The 21158-nt window shown below is 37.2% G+C and overlaps 1 protein-coding gene across 1 annotated transcript; it reads left to right on the top strand.

Moving 5' to 3' along the window:
- The first annotated feature begins 8267 nt into the window (after positions 1-8267).
- On the top strand, positions 8268-9898 carry LOC110885520 (remorin 4.1). The gene is made up of 2 exons (XM_022133220.2): positions 8268-8773; positions 9486-9898. The coding sequence occupies exons 1-2, from the start codon at positions 8309-8311 to the stop codon at positions 9675-9677; spliced, it is 657 nt and encodes a 218-aa protein (XP_021988912.1). The 5' UTR covers positions 8268-8308; the 3' UTR covers positions 9678-9898.
- Positions 9899-21158: the final 11260 nt, after the last annotated feature.

Below are 21158 nucleotides of genomic sequence, written 5' to 3'. Positions count from 1 at the left end.
GTAGCTTATGTTAATATACCGGACCTAAATCGTAGGATCGGATAGTATGCGGGTTCGTAAACCAAACGAGTATGGAGACTCGTGTAATATGGCTTAACAAAGCCTACATACTAAAATGAAACCTAATCTAAGTGCTTACGGTCCATCACGACCCGTTGAGGTAGCTTATGCCACCCTAACGCGTCATTCGCGTAGAACGCGTATGGAACGCCTAACATCGTGACCATAAGGTATAACCTCGGAAGGTTATAGCTATGGTCACCTAATGTGTTTGGTCAGGTCCTAATGACCGACCAAATGGGTCGGGTTCGAAAGCATAAGCGATGGTTTAGATCGCTTACCTTACGACCCTATATAGGCACTAAACTAAAAGTGACGAGCTAAGCATGTTAGAACATGCTTAACTAAGTTTGAAAACAGGTTTGACATCAAAACAAACGGCTTTGATGCCCACGAGCAGTTTGGTTACAAAACATGCAAGAATGCACATTTTGGCCGAAACTACGACTCGTCACCGAGCCTAGATAACGTGGTGATCAGTAGGTATGGTCACTATGGACCATAACCATCGTGATCACGCTCACGTTATGAAGTTCCATGAACTTCGCATCGACCATAAGCTGGTCAATGCAGAAAGTCAACAAAACGTTGACTTTCGGACTCGAAAAGCGAATAAAAGAGCGAAAGAAGACTTACGGAGGGTCCCCGAGTGCTAATCAAGACCAAATAGCTCAGGTATGAAACAATGGTTTCAACTTAGAGCTTTAAGATCTGATTTTGTGATTTTTACACTAAAGGGGGGGTATTTATAGGAAAAGTGGAACCGTTAGGATCGTTTTATCGAATATCGTGCCTTGATCTCGTGCGTACATGTGTCCAGTGGATAAGTTCAGTGAACTTGACCCTTGGCTCTTCATTGGGTGAAAAGGCATCGCCCCTTGATCGAACGAAAGGCCAGATTCTGCATTAAATGCAAAATCTTTCTGTCAGACATGTTCACGCGGCCCGCCTAAGGATTTGGCAAATCCTTACGCGCCCCGCCTAAGGTTCCCAGACCAGAATTTTCAATTTTGGTCCCTGCACTTCAGAAACACGTATTTTGGCCCATTTTTGGCACGTTTAAGCCCCGTTAACCTCATTTCAAGGCTCTAAGATGAAGTTAAAGTGTAGGGGACTTGAAATATGCTCAAAAATATTCCGGATGTCGGTTCGTTTGGCCGTACGATCGCGATGTTCGCTTAATTACGACGGAATGCGCATAAGCGTGAAAGATGATCCAAATCACGCGACGAATGGATTTTTCTCATGCCAAACACTAAGGCATAATATTAGGATGCTTACATAAATTTTTGGATGTCCGGATGTATTCAGAACGTGAGTTATGCGCGAAAGTGCAAACTTATGCACTTTTTGACACTTTTAGTCCCTGAATGATCCAAAAGTTTGTTTTAGCATACCAAACCCCTCAAAGCCTATTTCTAAGCTATGTAAAGGATATATATGGTATGTTTAACTTATGGACATGTTCCGGAATGTTCGTTACAGTTCAAATTGGCATACTTTCGCAGTTTGTCAAGTTTAGTCCCTGTAAGCGAATTAACTTGTTTTTGCCATACCAAAGCCTTCAAAACTTATTTCTAAGTTATGTAAAGGTTATTTAAGGTATGTTAAGTGTATGATGGTCTCCCGGAGTATTTGTCGCATTAAACTGAGTACGTTTATGCACCAGTTTGCGTATAATTCTCTAGAAAGCGTTATAGAGTATGAAATTGAACAAGAATTGATATGTGCAAAGCATACACATATTTATACAAATCCCAAGTATGAAATACAATATTTCCTTGGTTTGGCATTTGTTTGATGGTTGGAGTGACACAGGTGTCACACCCTAACGGGAGGTAGAGTTCGGAATCGAATTGGTTCTAGGCGCGAAACCCATAGATAAAGCTCCGTACCGACTTGCGCCATCAGAGTTGCAAGAACTAATGTCGCAGATTCAAGACTTGCTCGATAAAGGGTTTATAAGGCCGAGTGTGTCTCCTTCGGGCGCACCGGTACTATTTGTGAAAAAGAAAGACGGAGCTTGCGAATGTGTATCGATTACCAGGAGTTAAACAAACTCACGGTAAAGAATCGATACCCGCTTCCGAGAATAGACGATTTATTCGACCAATTACAAGGTGCGAATTGGTTTTCAAAAATCGACCTTAAATCGGGATATCACCAATTGAAGGTCAAGGAAGAGGATGTACCGAAGACGGCTTTCCGCACGCGATATGGACATTACGAGTTCCTCGTGATGTCCTTCGGGCTGACGAATGCACCCGAGGCTTTCATGGACCTCATGAACCGGGTTTGCAAGCCAATGTTGGACAAGTCGGTAATCGTGTTTATCGACGACATTCTAGTGTATTCGAAAAGTGAGACAGATCATGCACATCATTTATAGGAGGTGTTAGAGACACTCAGACGAGAAAAGTTGTATGCGAAATTTTCCAAGTGCGCCTTTTGGTTACGAGAGGTGCAATTCCTCGGCCACATCATAAGTGCCGACGGAATATTGGTAGATCCATCAAAGATAGAGGCCGTGTCGAAATGGAGCCCTCTGAAGAATCCTTCAGAAATTAGAAGTTTCTTAGGGCTTGCGGGATATTACAGGAGATTCATTCAAGATTTCTCCAAGATTGCTTCCCCGTTAACTAAATTAACTTGAAAAGAGGAAAGATTTATATGGGGCGATGAACAAGAAAGGGCGTTCCAAACGCTAAAGGAGAAGCTAACTCATGCTCCGGTATTAACGTTGCTGGATAGAGTCTAAGACTTGGTAGTCTACTCGGATGCGTCACATTCGGGGCTCGGATGTGTTTTGATGCAACGAGGCAAAGTGATAGCTTATGCCTCGAGACAATTAAAGATACACGAAAAGAAATATCCCATGCACGATCTCGAATTGGCGGCAGTGGTGTTTGCGTTAAAATATGGAGGCACTATTTATACGGGGTAAAGTGCACCATATTTACTGACTACAAGAGTTTAAAATACTTCTTCGGTCAGAAGGAGTTAAACATGCGGCAAAGACGATGGTTAGAAACGGTAAAAGACTACGATTGCGAGATACATTACCACCCTGGGAAGGCTAATGTTGTGGCGGATGCCTTAAGCAGGAAAACAGACTATGTCCCCATACGAGTACGGTCGATGCAGCTTGTTGTAACCTCGGGTTTACTTGAACGAATCTGAGAAGCACAAGCCGAGGCGGTGAAAGAGGAAAACTTGAAAAAGGAAAGGATAGTCGGTCAATTGAAAGACTTGTTGAATGGTAACAATGGGTTAAAGACTCGGTTTGGAAGAATATGGGTCCCAAATTCATGTGGAGTCAAGACGCTTCTACTTGACGAAGCTCATAAATCCCGTTATTCTATCCATCCGGGAGCAACCAAGATGTATAATGATCTAAAGCGAAACTATTGGTGGCCCGGAATAAAGAGGGATGTTGTAAAGTATGTAGAGAAGTGTTTGACTTGTTTACAAGTCAAGGTGGAACACCAAAAACCGTATGGTAAATTACAACCATTAGAAATTCCAGTGTGGAAATGGGAACATATCACCATGGACCTGTTAACCAAACTGCCTAGGACGAACCGAGGATTCAATGCCATTTGGGTGGTTGTTGATAGACTGACGAAAAGTGCACACTTTATTCTTATACGCGAGACTTATATGTCAGAGAAGATGTCAGAAGTATATACCAATGAAATAGTGGCACGACACGGAGTACCGGTATCTATAGTGTCGGATAGGGATACCCGATTTACTTCACACTCCTGGCGAGATTTCCAAGAACAGATGGGAACGAAACTTTTTATCAGCACTGCATACCATCCCCAGTCGGATGGACATAGTGAGAGAACGATACAAACACTAGAATACATGCTAAGGGCATGTATTATTGATTTCGGGGGCAGTTGGGATGTGTATTTGCCGTTAGCAGAATTCTCTTATAACAACAGTTATCATGCCAGCATCGGCATGGCCTCGTATGAGATGTTGTATGGTCGGAAATGTAGAACCCCGGTGTGTTGGGGTGAAGTGGGTCCGCATGAATTGGCCCATAAAGGCGTAGTTCAAGCCACTAACGAGAAAATCGACGTGGTTCGGGCTCATTTGGAAGCGGCCCAAGACAGACAAAAGTCTTATGCCGACAAAAGATGGAAACCGATTGAATTTCGGGTGGGCAACATGGTTATGTTAAAGGTTTCCCCATGGAAGGGCGTTATTCAATTCAGAAAGAGAGGGAAACTAAGCCCGAGGTTTATCGGACCATTTAAAATCATTGAACGGGTTGGCAAGGTAGCATATTGCCTTGAATTACAGGACGAACTGAGTGGAATCCATGGCATGTTTCATGTGTCACAACTCCGAAAGTGCTTAGCGGAGGAAACGACTTATATCCACTACGATGATATCGAGGTGGACAATAGCCTTAACTATGCGGTAAGGCCAATTGAGATTCTAGATCGGAAGGTTAAGGATTTGCGAAATAAAAAAATTGATAAAGTTAAGATCAAGTGGGAGCATAGAAAGGGTTCGGATACAGCATGGGAATCCGAAGAGGAGATGCGGCGTCTATACTCGACATTATTTGGTACGTATTCCAGTTTCGGGGACGAAACCCTTTTAAGGGGGGTGGACCTGTAACACCCCGAAAATGTAAATCTTTTATTTTAAATATGGTGTCGGTAAATAAACAAGTGAACTAACTAGGACTAAAAATAACCTAGTTAGATAAAAGACTTGTAATGACTTATAAGTGCGTTAAAAACACTAAAAATATGAACTAAATGATAGTAGAGGGACCAAAAGTGTTTAAATTGAAATTAGTTCTAATAAAACATAATTTAAACCTAAAACACACACTTGTGTGTGTGCTGGGTTCGATCAAACACAGAGGGGCGACCAGAGTTCTTTCAAAACCCTAGTTCTTGCTACTTGATCAAAATTGAAGATCAAATTCAGTCCCAAATCAAAATCCGAACATAGAATAGTGATCTCCACTGCGAAGGGGTCATAAGGTATGTAAACCTCATAGAAAAGCTTTGTCTAAATATCTGGATAAACCTAAGAAATTCGAAATTCATGTTGCATGAATGTTGTTTTGGATGAGATAGGGAGGATATTGTGTCTAGGAGTAAAACCCTAGTCAATCACTTGTTGAAATTATGCCTAAATCTTGTGAATTCATAATCACCATTTAAGGTGATAAGTGGGTTTTGTAGGAACATGTTAAACACTAGAATTTGATTGTTGTTCTAGTGTAATTTGAATTCAAGGAAGTAAATTCAGATGTTGATAATGTGAAAATTGATATGAACATGCTTAGTTGATGTTAATATTGGCTAAATAGCAAGCCATGAACTTGATTATAAATTTTGAGAAATTATGCCCTTAAGGTGTTTGTAAAAATGCCTCAAAGAAGGCTTAAACACTGAGATTTGAGCTAAAACGCATATTTGTAGAGTTTCGGCAAACTATGCGATATATGTTAAGGGAAGAGTTCTAAACATGTTGTGGTTGAACTCTATAGGAAGGAAACCGGAGCGTCTAGTGGATATGCTGGTGGCTACGCGCGTTTGAAATGTGTGCTTTGAAGGTATGTAACTTGTTTCGTTACATTGAGTAAATTAATATTGGAATCGTTCATAATTGTGTTCTAGACTAAGATATTGTATTAGTCAATGTGATAATGATCATCACCACATTGAACGAACTAATTAAGTATAGAGAAACGTTTGGTAGTCATTAGAAATGGAGGATTCCATAAATGAGGCAAACGGGTTGAATAATTATTTAATTTGTAGTAAAAGTATGTTTTGAATTTGCATTTGGCGAGAACGAATCACAAGAGCGCGAAACCATAGATTTGGTAATGAAACGCTGGTGATTATAAGCCCCGGATGTTGGGGAAATACGCCTTGCGGCCATAAAAATTGTTAGTGAGTAAATTAGTGCGGAATTTATACGGGTCGAATAAATACTTTATGTATTTATAGACTTCCAGCCCGTACATCTTATTTTTGACACAATGGTTATGATAGATGCGTTGGTAATTTTATTACGGACGCATAGGAAAAAGAATCACCAAAAACGGACTTTCGGATCAAAAGTTATGAACGTTTGAAGTTGGAATTGTGCCAAAACTTAGAGTTGGGAAGTTGCAGCTCAAAATAAGCAACATTCTGGGAAAAATAGGCTGTTGCGTTACGCGACGCCAGTACACTTTCACCATCGCGTCACGCGACGATTGTCGCGGGCCGCGAAAGCTCGGACATGATCGATCGCGTGGCGCGACAGACCCATTTCGCTGCAATTCTTGTTTGTTTTCAGTGTTTGGTATTAGAACTTATACATACTTGATATTATGATATTAAAACTAACATTTGATGTGGTTTTGACCTTAGGTGATGTTTATCATGCTCCGGGTGACGATCAAGCAACATTTCAAGAACCGAACACTATCTTTTGAAGCTTCCGTGCTTATCAAATCTTGTTGAAAACAATGTTTATGTAGTAAATATTTAACATGTCGTTTGGAATGTTTTAAAGTAGTTGTTAGTAACTCGAATACTGTTGTCATGTAAACTTCCGTTTTGTTTAACTAATTAAGGATGCAAAGTATTTCCTTATTAAATGCGTATTTTATATTAAATAATTTAAATAAATGAGACGGGTGTCACAAGATGTGGGAAACACACTCATGGAGAAGAAATGGGCATTTGCTATCGAACGGGTGAGGTTCAATGAGGAGAATGTCACTTGCTCAAGGCAAACCACCCTCTTGTGATCCTAGAGGCACATTTGTGTGAGATGATCAACCAGGTACATGGTACGTTTACGTATTTATGATATTGTAATATTTGTTTATTACTAGTTTGCATGTCATGTTTGTAATAGATCAGAAGCATACTTTGAGAAGGTGTCGTCTAGGCCCACCGGGTGAGGGGCGAGGGTGATCTGTGTTGTAGAGCGTTGTTATTTAGTGGCAAGTCTACTGACTTGTTCTTATATATTTTTTAAATAACTAACAAGTTAACCTGATATTGTAGACTGGGGATATGTTTCTGTTGTAGTTTTTTATTTAGAAAAAACAACTATTATGAATGGCATTTCGTTGGAGACAGTGGTCGTGAAACCAATGTAAGGGGCCGTTTGTTTACCTCTTAATGAGGCTCTTAATGGTTCAGACCTCTTACTGGTTCAACACTTAATGGTTCAGACTGTTTGTTTTACGAGCAGATGTCTGAATGGTTCAGACACTTAATTACCTTTGAATGGTTAAGATTTATACATAGTCTGAATGGTTAAGACCTCTAATCTGAATTGGAAAGACATTTGCCTCTGAACGCTTAAGCATTGTACAAGCTCTTAATGGTTCAGATCTCTTACTGGTTTAGCACTTAATGGTTCAGACCTTTTACTAGTTCAGTACTTAACCATTCAAATGTTGTCAAACAGCACCTAAGTTGTCATCGGTGCTCTATCAGTAAAGTAAAGTCGACCATTGGTAATCCCTTGGTGACCTATCAATGAAGTCTTTACCAACAACATGATTTCTCACTAACTTCAACGACAGACAGTTCATATTTTCACCGACGAATATCTCCGTCGGTAAAAGTCCCCTCGTATGTGATTAAGCTTAACTTAATTCAAGATTTTAACAAACCAATCTTAATAGCTTACAAAGATCTTGACTAGTTTATATCTCAACCCTTAAGATGAAGATATGAAATTATTAACTAATTAAATTACCTTTCATGGATTTACTTTTTTTATCGTCAAATTAACAATCACACCTCTATGACGTGATCAACTGCCACGCCTATAGTTGGATGAAAACGTAATGTAATAGTATAATTGTCGGATCATTTGGAGGTACAAGTAATATACACAAACATGGAGTTGGTAGATATGATTTATCTCTACAAAAACGCGTTTTCCTTATTTTATAAACCATTTATACTCTAAACCACTCCAATCACTTGTTCAAAATGACGTGAGATTAAACATTTAATTGTTGATAAAGGACCCATGATATGAACCTTTATATATTCAAATCCTTTTCTTTTACCTAATGCAGAAAAAAGTTACATTAAATTATTCAAGAAACCCCAAAAATATCATGGAAAGGAGTCAATTATAGATCTTGTTTGTCTTGTTAATATAATGCAATTTTGGTCCATTATAAATCACCTTTTTTGTATACTAAACTAAGGAATTGAGTCTTTAAACCCCACTTCAATTTTTTTTTCAAATGCCTAACCATGACCAAAGGGTTCAAAATCTTTATGGTAGTGAAGATATTAGGGTTTGGCATACTTTGACTCCACCATTTCACTCTAATTCAATGGCTACAAGTGATCAAGCTTCACATGGTGGTTTTTCTCAAATGAGTGTTACCAATAGTACACTAGTTTTGGTAGGTTCCCCTATTGCAAGCAGCACAATTGACAATGATGGTGCTAGCAACTGGGGTGTGGGATCGCATCCTTCATCATCTCCGTCTCCAGGAGATGGTACGTTTGTTGTCCGTGGTGGTAGAGAGGTGGTGGTATCGATGAGGAGCTTGAAGAAGGAGGAGGTTGAATCCAAGATAACGGCTTGGAAGAATGCTAAGATTGCTGAGATTAACAATAGATTTAAGTGCGAAGATGCGATAATCAGTGGATGGGAGGACGAGCAGGCTCAGCGATCTACACTTCGGATGCAGAAAGTTGAGGTATTGATCTTAAGCAAACCTACATGCATAATCAAAGGGTATGCAGATGCATATTCTAGAAGGAAAAAAATTGTAATGCATCTAACAATTTGTTATGATAGTATAAAAAAAAATTAAAGTTGTTGCTAGAAGTCACAAAACGCGCAGAGTAGAGTGGGTTGGGTAACGCTATAACGTTCTCGGGTCATGATCAATATTAGGTAATCTAGGTTTTTTTAGAAATGCCCGTTGTCCAAAAGTTTAACCATTGTATAAAATAAATCGACCCTTTATATAAATAATTAGATTGTGAAGTATGATCATAAAAAGTACCATTTTAGTAGTAGTAATGAATAAATAACTTGGGGTGTTTTGTCTACTAGGATTACCCTTTATGTGACTTTTAATGTATTTTATTTGTTTTGTTATAACATATTCAGTTTATCGCTTAGATATGAAAATAACTCTTACGGAGAATTATCACTACTACAAAACAAAAACAGGTATTAGCGAGGTCATTTACGGCGGGTAGTATTCGTTGCTGATTATGCTAAAACTTTGCGACGGAAACAAGGAGATGCACAATTGTGTTTCGGTTTTTTTGTTGCTATATATTCGTTGCTGTTAATATTGCAACAAGAAAATATTAGGTCAAGTTCATCATGTTACATTCAAATTAAGGTCTATGGTATAACCAAATATGTTGGGTTGATAATTTGTATTGTTTGTGTAGCGAAAGCTTGAAGAGAAGCGAGTGAAAGCAATAGAAAGAATGGAAAACGAGATTGCAAAAGCGCATCAGAAGGCCGAAGAAAGGAGAGCAACAGAAGAAGCAAAAAGGGGGACCAAAATTGCTAGGGTTTTTGAAGTAGCTAACTTGATGAAGGCTGTGGGGAGAGCTCCTGTTAAGAGTTCATTTTTTTGAGCATCTTGACTATCTTAGTGTATATATGATCCATGATGATTGGAGTTTTAAGGGGATACTAATATGAACTGGACTATATTATATATGGTTCATATTGGTACTTGACAAAGCTACTGTTGTTTGATGTATCAATGTGTGTAATGATATCATATTGTATGGTATTATCAAGTACAAGATGCCACTATTTAAGATTAACAATGTACATGTTATCGGGGGCGGAACTAGAATTTTTTTAACTGGGGTTGAGATTTTTTCGTGTTTGAATGTAGGGATGAGCATTTGGTACCGGTACGTTACGGTACCGTGTCGGTTATAATCGGTACCAGTACCTATTTCCCCGTTTTTCGGTACCGGTATTTACGGGTAACAGAGCCGGCCCAATGGGCTTGTGGATCTAGGCAACGGTCCAAGGCCTCCAAATTTTAAGGGCCTCAAGATTTTGTATTTTGGGCCTCCTTCTTCAATAATATTAGCTTTCAACTCCAAGCCCAAATGCCCAATATTCCTTCCGCCTTTGTAATTATACAGAGTCGTCCAATCATTTTTAAACTTAGGGTTTCTCTGCTTTCTTACCTTGTCTGTTAGGGGTGTTCATTGGTTCGGTTTATGGTTTATTTGGTTTATTCGGTTCGGTTTATTTGGTTTTCAAAATTTAGTACCCCAAACCAAAAACCAAACCAAACCAAATAAGGAATACGCGAACCGATCCAAACCAAACCAAATTCAATTCGGTTTTGTTTCAGTTAGAACCAAATAATCCAAATCTAACTAAATTGTACCTAAGTATTTTTTTCCTAATTTATATTTGAGTCTGTGTTCCAACTTCCCAACTAATTTACACCTAACAATATATGAATACAAAAAAGTTTCATTGCGAAATAAAACAAACACATCCATAAAGTAGTCATAGACACAACCGCAAAGTTAAAGCTTCAAAACATAGATCATAGAAACTATAAATAGTTAACAAGTCTAATGGCACAAAATATAAATAATCTTCAAACATGAGTCTTTCTCCAACTCAAGTGAACCTGCATACATAACCATTTCCCCCAATCACGCATAACCCTTCATTTCTACAAGAAACAAGAAAACCAATAGATGTCTAGCTGTTAAAACTTGTAAATATAATATAAATAATGTTTGTTAAAAGAATAATGAGAAACAGGTAAAATACAATAACCTTTTTCCAGCTTATCATGCATGTTCTCTTTCATGTTAACAACATCACCATCTGGAAAAATCCAATCTTGACAACAAATTAAAGCTTCAACAATTGGAGGACTTAAAAACTCCTAAATGTATCAAGCACCCTACCTCCCATGCTAAATGCATCAAGAAAATGTAGAAATCCTAAACCCTAATTTCTATACTAAAGGTCTAAAGTTCTATTATTTAGAAATGAGTGGGTTTTAGTTGGGCTTTTAGATTTACATTTGATGTTTTGGGTTGCATAAAAAATAACTGTTTTGGGTTAATAAATTGTATATGATTTATAAAATATTATTATATTTATTTAATAATTAATTAAGTTAAATGGTTTATTCGGTTATCCAAATAAACCGAATAAACCAAATAAAATAAAATGTGGATCCATAAACCGAACCAAAAACCATATTCACAATTCGGTTTCGGTTAGAAACCAAACCAAAAACCAAATTCGTTATTCGGATCGGTTTATTTGGTTACGGTTACGGTTCGGTTTACGGTTTTTATTTGGTTACGGTTTTCTGAACACCCCTATTGTCTGTTGTCAGACACGCTCACGGCTCACGGTGCACGCAACCATAGATGATGATGAAGAAAGGGCTTGGTTACTAAATATGTTGAAAATGATAATTTTGCAAAGGTCCACCACTTCGTAGTTCGATTAGGGCATCCGAAAACGTAGGAACGGCACTGACGGGTAAACAACGGTATATTAGATACCGGTACATATTTTCCCTGTTTTTCGGTACCGATTCGATACCGAGCGGGTACCATCTCATCCCTATTTGGAAGTCTGTCGATTCAACGTCAGAAATTTTAAGTTGGATCGAGTCATATAACAAAATACAATGTCATTAAATGAACGGATTACTAATTCTAGAAAAATTGTTGAAATCTTCTTGAAACTTTTTGAAATCCATGTTATTAACCTTTATAATCATCAGAAAATAAAGTCTTTAAAACTAATTTGGGCATGATAATTTGGAAGACGGCAAGGGAAAAAAGATAATCCCTATATAAGGTTTGAAACCTTGTCAAGGGAAAAAAACTCTATCCAACAACAGTCACAAATCAGCTTGTCATCAGGCTGTGACAAGTGGGCATGGGCTGCAGCCCCATCTGGTCCTTTCACGGTCAAATCTGTCCGGAAACTTATCCTGGGTACAAATAATACTACTGACTCAAAGGTATACGAATGGAACAGTTGGGTGCCGCGTAAAATCAACATTTTTGGCTAGAGAATGTTTTGGAACATCACCATGCCATCCATGCTTTGCCCACTGTGCAACGACCTAGAGGAGACAGCTATACACTTGTTCACGTCTAACTATGTTTGCTCAGTTATGTGGCAAAAGATGTCCACTTGGTTATCCATTCCACAGCCTTCACATTTTCGGTTGATGACCTTCTAAACATTCATAAGCATACACACGGGGCAGAGCTAAAGGACGTATGATACATGCAATTATATTGGTCTCCTGCCGGAACATTTGGAAATTAAGGAATGAAGTAGTATTCTCGGACACAAGGATGGATCTCTCCAAGCTAATGGCGGACATAAAGGCTACAAGTTTCATTTGGATTAAAAATAGAGAAAAATGTATTCCATTGAGTGGTCGAGTTAGGGTTCTTTTCATTGCTAGTATTTCTAATACAATATTCCACCGTTCAAAAAAATAGATTCAATAGAGATGGGTAATCACTTCAACTATTTATCATTGTTAATCTCAATGACACAACAACTTCGTTCAAAATATTTGGGGTCAATAAAAAACGATAATATACATTATAATTATATGTAAAATAAGGCTGGTCTCTTTACATTGGATCCTATAGGTAAGTCCACAATGCATATTACTTGTAAAGTGTTGAATCAGTTGGGTTTTTCTTATCCATTTCTAGGTTAATTGACTGGATCATCTCATTCATTGTTGTTTGGATTAGCTTATTTAGATGGTTGATGTGGTAAATGTGTTATTTAAATACAATAAGCTTTAAATAATGTTTAAAATGTTAGTAGACTATTTAATTTGTATGTTTTTTGTAAGCTTACAAGATGAACTTTTGCGGCAGAAGAAAAAATGTGTCAGAAGTAGCGGTTATGTTGGCTGTTCGTGAATCTAGTGATGATGATGGTGAGTTCGGTACACTACTACAAAACAGAGCTTTAGACGGGGTGATATAGGTTTTAAGACGGTGTTTTCAACACCGTCTTAAACTACACCGGTTTAAAAGCAAGTCTTATTAAACGGTGTTCAATTTGAACACCGGCTTAAACTTGATGAACACCGTCTTTCGGTGTTCAATTTGAACACCGGCTTAAACTTGATGAACACCGTCTTTTGGTGTTCAATTTGATATACTTGATGAACACCGTCTTTTGATATTATGATATAAATCGCCGCTGTTATCCTGTCGTCGCAATCGTCACTATTTCCCTGTCGTCGTTGATGCTTAAAATACGTTTTTTTTTCCTTTTTTTCCAATTCAAAACTGCCAATTTCCGGTTCACGGCACACAAAAACTAAATAAACATAAACTAATAAGTATAAACGTAAGCATAAATGGTTGCCTTTAAAAAAACATAAGCATAAACGCCACAAACGTCACTATCCGGGTTCGTTTTAAGTCACAATTCACAAATACGTCATAAAACTACCTAACATATAAAATGTAATAATTGTACGTCATATCCATGTCATCATCCGCTGCTTCATCAGAAACTTAGTCAAATACTTTCCAAACTTAATCGGATAACTTCAACTCAAGTTAAGTTAAGAAGTAAAGGTCCTTGAAGTGGTAGAAAGGGCTCATTTATACCAAATACTTTCTAAGATGATAGTAGAGGTTCCTGCAAGTTTAATAGCATAATGAGAACCCATTGTAAGCCAATACAATCATAGTTTTTAAGTTGTATAAGCGGAACAAGAACTTTTCGACAGGGGGGTCGTAATATATTTTCTTAGACCGCCCGGTATGGGCCTCGTCTCCGCCCCGTCGCTTCCGTCCCGGGTCGTCGCACACCGGCCCCGACTGCTCTGTCGCGGCTTCTCCGTCTTCTCCAAGACGTTGGAGACGGACCAAGGTGGTGGGCCCTCTGACTTCTCTCTCTCTCTCTCTCCACTTTTATTATATAATAGGGGAGGGGATAGTGCACGGTCCTCCCAATCGCCGGAGTGATCTCACTTCGGGAGCCGCTATCCGACCAAGCTAGCTCCGCGGTTACTTCCCCATGCCGAGTTCTTACCCTGGGTGACATATGCCACTTCTAAGACTTGAACCCGGTACCTCTGGGAAGAGGTGGGTGTCGGTGGCCAACTGGGCTATATATTATATTGATTTTTATTGTGGGGTTGGGTAGTCCTCCACACCCTTGGGTAGTCCCTAAGAGGTTGCTCCTCCTCCCATGATAACGTGGCGCCTACGTGACGGGTAGTCTCCAAAGAGACTATCCATTCCATACCCCATGGTCTTATATTCGTTAGATATATGAATTAATCGCTGAACTTTTATATTGTTTGTATAATTTTTGTCTAACTAGGATTAAGCACCCCCCCCCCCCCCCCGCGTTGCGGCGGGGGCCTAAAACTATGCCAAATAACATCAATGTCACACCGCTGGTAGCGACCACCAACACTGAAGTTGCGGCGTGTTAATGCGGAAATATAAGACCGAAGCATATAACATGAAAAAATAACTATGTCGATTTAGGACACACGCGTTGCGACAAAGTTGTTACATGGAAAAAATAGACGTAAAAACGTTGAACCACACACGCACGTTGCGCCGTGTTAACTTGCAAAATAACGTAGAGAAGAATAACTAAGTCAATATAGGATCCGCCCGTTGCAGCGAACTTGCCAAAGGGGGAAAATAGACACATTGCGACATACCTGTCAAATGTAAAAAAATAGACGAAAAACGTTGAACCACACACGCACGTCGGGACGTATTAGCTCGCAAAATTTAGAACGAAACGTAAAACGAAAAACTTGCGAAAGATAAAAAGTATGGGGACCAAAGTTGTAAATAAAAAAGTTTTGGGTTAAATTACAAAAGATGTAAAGTTTTGAGTTAAAACTAAACAAACTAAAAGTGTTAAAATACAAATGATTAAAACTTTTGGGTTAAAAAAGAAAAATCACAATTTTTTTTGAAAAACCCCCAATGCTTGGGGTACAACATATAATGCAACAATTTGTTGCAAATTTATATTATGGAAATAAACTTGATACCCCTTATGTTCGGTGTGAGTTTTTTATAGTTTTTTTCTTTATAAATGAAACTAGGTTATAACCCCGTGTATTACACGGGGTTGAATAAATAAATTTTATATACTAAATAATAAAACAATATATTTTTAAAACCTCATTTATTTACGGGTTTAATAAATATAATTTTATATATTAAATAATAAAAAATTATATCTATAAGAACCATATTGTACAGGTTGAATAAATGTAATTTTATATACAAAATAAAAAAGTTATATCTTTAAAACCACGTGTATTACACGGGTTAAATAAATGTCATATTGTTTATCAAATAACAAAATAATACATCTTTAAAAACCTCATTTATTACACGGGTTGAATAAACGTAATTTTATATACCAAACAATAAAAAAATTACATCTTTAAAAATATGTATTTTACACGGTTTAAATAAACGTAATTTTCTATACTAAATAATAAAAAATATATATCCTTAAAAAACTCCGTGTATTGTACGAATTGAGTAAATCTAATTTTATATATCAAATAATAAAAAGTTATATCTTAAAAAACCTCATGTGTTACATGGGTCGAGTGTCTAATAAACTTGATACCCCTTATGTTCGGTGTGAGTTTTTTATAGTTTTTTTCTTTATAAATGAAACTAGGTTATAACCCCGTGTATTACACGGGGTTGAATAAATAAATTTTATATACTAAATAATAAAACAATATATTTTTAAAACCTCATTTATTTACGGGTTTAATAAATATAATTTTATATATTAAATAATAAAAAATTATATCTATAAGAACCATATTGTACAGGTTGAATAAATGTAATTTTATATACAAAATAAAAAAGTTATATCTTTAAAACCACGTGTATTACACGGGTTAAATAAATGTCATATTGTTTATCAAATAACAAAATAATACATCTTTAAAAAACCTCATTTATTACACGGGTTGAATAAATGTAATTTTATATACCAAACAATAAAAAAATTACATCTTTAAAAATATGTATTTTACACGGTTTAAATAAACGTAATTTTCTATACTAAATAATAAAAAATATATATCCTTAAAAAACTCCGTGTATTGTACGAATTGAGTAAATCTAATTTTATATATCAAATAATAAAAAGTTATATCTTAAAAAACCTCATGTGTTACATGGGTCGAGTAAATGTTATTTTATACAGTGAAAATAAAAATATTTAATATATTAATACAAATTTTGGTTTTCGTGATAAAAATAGATTATTCTGTTGTTGCAAAATTTGTTAACGAAGTCTCAATAATTTAACCCTTTATTTAAAACTCCGTAAATGTATAAATGATAAATAATATTAGTTAATTTTATTTTAAGTTTCGTAATATTTATTTTATACCAAACTAAACAAAACGTTCAAATATAATTAATTCAAATAAATAATATTATAAATGAGAAGGAGATTAAACTAAATAATAATTATTCATAAGATATTAAACTAATAATATTTAGTAGGAGAGTTAACTATAATATAAGATATAAAATTAAATAATATGTTGTAGGAGAATTATCTATAATTAATTAGAAGAGATTAAATTAAAATAATAATTATCTATAAGAGATGCCTAATATGATGACAAGTGTCCCTAAAGTGGTTTCTTTTATTATACTAGTTAGATTAGATTAGATTAGATATATATGCAATAGAAATTTTATTGAAAAATAAAATGCTAGAGATACTTATACGAGTTTTTTATTTTAATTATCTTTCTAAAAATATATCTTTATCATGGAAAAACTTAGTTAAATATATTTTTATCCAAGATAAAAAAAAATGTGACAAAAATATATTAATAAGATGCTAAAGAAAGTTAAATCATAACTTAATAAAAATATATAATCAAATAACAAAGAAAGAAAAACTAAAATTTGTATGTATCTTTTAGGCCTGGTCTATTCACACACGCTGGTTGTCTATTTGCACACTCTGAAGCGCCCCGCTTTGGCCACAGAGGGGCGCTTTGGGCTTGGTCAACAGACAAGGACTGACAAATCAGAGTGTTTTTGTTGGTGTTTTTGTTGACCAAGCCCAAAGCGTCCCTCTTTGGCCAAAGCGGGGCGCTTCAGTTCAAATTTTTTAGCTATGCGCCCCTCTTATATCATAGCGGGGCGTTTAGGTTATTTTTTAAAATTTTTAAAATTGTTTTTAATTCACAAACGCATCGATACTTGGCTAAATTTTATGTTTTTTTCCATTACACATCATTTTTTAATATATATGGACTATACGGCAAGTTCCGGATGTGTTCAGTTACGTGTGATGTCGTATTCCATTATATCATATCATTCTGGTTTGAAACCACAAGTACTACTTTGTGTCGTGTTATGTATATACACCCCGTACCGGATAAGTACCTGGCGTATTTTGTCATTAAATGTAGTATTATGACGTATATTGTCATTTTGGGTTCGTACAAGTGCGTATTTCATCCGTATTGGTCGTGTCGGTGACATTCGGTATCGAGACGTTAATGTCTGTTGGTGCCCGTATTAGTACGTAGTCTGTTGCTATGGAGTATTATATTTCTATTTGTCTTATTATGATGTATTTTTTCCGAATAGGTCGTGTCGGTGACATTCGGTGTTCAGTGTTGTACAAAAGCGCATATATTTAGTAAACACATACACACACTTGGATTGTAAATGATTTAACGCACAAATTGAACAAACACAAACGTACTCTTGTATTGTAAATGAATAACGTGATTATTATGACACACATTTAGCCTACATCTTGAACATATGGCGTTACATTAAGGTCCGGGGGTTTGTACGTAAACATTTCGTACACGCTGATCTGATCCCTGTATAATGTATGCCAGGCTGCTGCGCTCTCTGTTCTGTTCGCTGTCCACAGTATGTTTGGGGGTGGCATTGGATACCATCCTCCAAGCTCTATATGGATGAAATGACCACCGTCGACGAACACAACCGCAACCACCTGATGAGGTTGCTCGGATTCGTCTGGCCCGCCCAACAGAGGGAAAATTGTAGGTTAAATGTGTGTAATAATAATCACGTTAATTCATTTACAATCTAAGAGTACGTTTGTGTTTGTTCAATATATGCGTTAAATCATTTACAATCCAAGTGTGTGTTTGTGTTTGGTAAATATGTGCGCTTTTGTACAACACCGAATGTCACCGACAAGACCCATACGGCAAAAATACATCATAATAAGACAGATAGAAATATAATACTCCATAGCAACAGACTACGTACTTATACGGGCACCAATAGACAATAACGTCTCGATACCCGAATGTCACCGACACGACCCATACGGATGAAATACGCACTTGTACGAACCCAAAATGACAATATACGTCATAATACTACATTTAATGACAAAATACGCCAGGTACTTATCCGGTACGGGGTGTATACACATAACACGACACAAAGTAGTACTTGTGGTTTCAAACCAGAATGATACGATATAATGGAATACGACATCACATGTAACCGAACACATCCGGAACTTGCCGTATAGTCCATATATATTAAAAAATGATGTGTAATGGAAAAAAACGTAAAATTTAGCCAAGTATCAATGCGTTTGTGAATTAAAAACAATTTTAAAAAATTAAAAAAAACCCTAAACGCCCCGCCATGATCTAAGAGCGACGCTTAGTTGAAAATTTTGAACCGAAGCGCACCGCTATGGCCAAAGAGGGGCGCTTTGGCCCTCGTTTTAGCCCCATTTCAACACAACACACAAACACACACTAAAGGACTGACAGAGCTTTGGCCACAGAGGGGCGCTTAGGGCTTGGTCAACAGACAAGCCCTAAGCGCCCATCTTTGGCCATAGTGGAGTGCTTTGGGATGTGAAAATAAGGGGAAACGTGTGTAAATAGCATGACCCATCTTTTATTCTTTTAAAACCGATAAAATATAAAAGATACGAGAAAATGAGTTTTTATTTAAATAAGAGGGTAACGTATGGGTCCCTGGCAACTTCATAAGTCTATTGGTTAAAATATTAGTAAAATATTTGCTTTGTCCTTTTAGTTATTTAATATTAACTCAATAATCATTTATTCTCATCTTCTTCATTTTATTTCTCTTCACCCATACAGTTCGTCGGTGGCCACCGGAAAACAACAAAAGTCTTATCTACATTATATTTTCATCACTTTAACTTCTCTACAGATACATGTTCAAAGGTCAAAGCGGCAAAATGAAAAAAAAAGTTTATTCGCTGCTTATACAGATTAACATAGAATTTGGCCGGCCGGAGGGTTAACGGACCCTCCTGACCCCCTGTGGTTCAGCCAACTACGAAGAAGGAAGTGACTTTTGTCTCAAAAGCCTCCCCAGTCCATTCCATAGGTAACCGGTAACCATATACATATTCCAAACAATTCACAATGACAACCCCAAACTAAACTAAAATAACCATAACAATCCTCAACGTATCATGTTTGCGGCTGTGTGCGGGGGAACTAAGTTGCAATGACTATCAGGTTGCAGGGGAGATCGTTGTTGTGGTGAGTTGCAATATGTTGTCGGTTATTTGTGCATCAGCGAGTAGAGGTGAATACAATTATTGGCGACAACGGTTGTCAAGCTTATCCGACCGCGACTGGTAGTTTGACGCGATTTCATAATAGTTTAAGAGAGATAGACATAATGTTACAAGAAGAAGAGATTGAGGAGATATCAATGGAAGAAGATGATTTATATGATGTACAAGCTGTAAGATTAAGGGGGTTGATGACGGGGGTAGCTCAAACCTCAATAAAATGACTAAGAATACATGACAGCTTGAAGGGTTAAAAGGTTCAAAGGTTTAAAGCCCGGGAACTGAGCTAAGGCAGCACTGTACAGTAATCCGTCATTTCACTGATTACTTGAACGACTCTCTCAGCCGCAAAAATAGAGCGTGTGCACAGAGTGTAGTCTTTTATCCGCAGATCCAAACGCTTCAACCCTAAAAGGGTAAGTCCTCCACTGCAAGCAGGGTTCACTAGTCCAAGGATTCCTCTTTGGGCGATCTCTTCCTCTATAAATGACACTTCATTTAGTGCATTCAGGAAATTCTGATCAGCTCTGATTCTCTTGGGATCACTGATCTTCCTTCTCGAGCACTTGTTCCATATAAGTCTCCTTTCTTCACATTCAACACACACAACGTGTGTTGATGCACGGAATGTCTGTTGACTGCGTCTACAAAAAGTCTGAAGTCAATATTGGTCAATAGGGGGTCAAAATGTAAATGTTGTGTGAAATAGGTTTAGAATCGCTTATATGTCATTGTAATGTTCTGGACCGCTTTTATGTCTTTACCCTGGATTGCTTATTAGTCAGGTGATCAGGATCGCTCATGTGTCATGTCTTAAGAGCGACCCTGAGACACTATATATAGGGGTGAGCGGTTCATTAGTTGTAACGGTAAATGTGTGTGCTACGGTGCTGAAACTCTGCCAAAATTTTATCAGAAAGCAATAGAAACAATCGGAATTGAAAGGATATGCTGTTGTAACTTCATATATGTTGATTCCGCCTTCATACATGAAGATGAACTACCTTGACTGACTTTTCGGGTCATAGAATGGTCCAACAAGTGGTATCAGAGCTCAGGACAAGGAGTTCATACTACGACAGCATAGATCTGCAGAAATCTCTCTTTTCTACTCACTTTCTCTCATACTTTTTCAGTTTCTAGTGGTTCCAACGGTCAAAATTGTCTAAAATTCGAGTATAACGTGTAAAACACACTATTAACAAACCCTAGAAAGAATCAGGTGAAAATACGGACTAAAAATGGTAAAAAAACAGCTAAAACAGTGGGTTGCGTTTTCGGACATTCGGATCGCTTATCTGGACATAATCTGTTTGGATCGCTCTAAATTTAGTTTTTGAATCGCTCTTTTGGACAATTTTACCATCAGGATCGCTCGAACGGACGTTTCTTGGCCCGCTCGAACGATTATCTTCTGGACCGCTTATACAAAATTGACTGAACCGCTCGAACGATCATATTCGGACCGCTCG

The sequence above is a fragment of the Helianthus annuus genome, chromosome 10 (assembly GCF_002127325.2).
Source record: "Helianthus annuus cultivar XRQ/B chromosome 10, HanXRQr2.0-SUNRISE, whole genome shotgun sequence".
Classification (NCBI taxonomy): Eukaryota; Viridiplantae; Streptophyta; class Magnoliopsida; order Asterales; family Asteraceae; genus Helianthus; species Helianthus annuus.
This window is presented reverse-complemented; position numbering and strand designations above follow the sequence as displayed.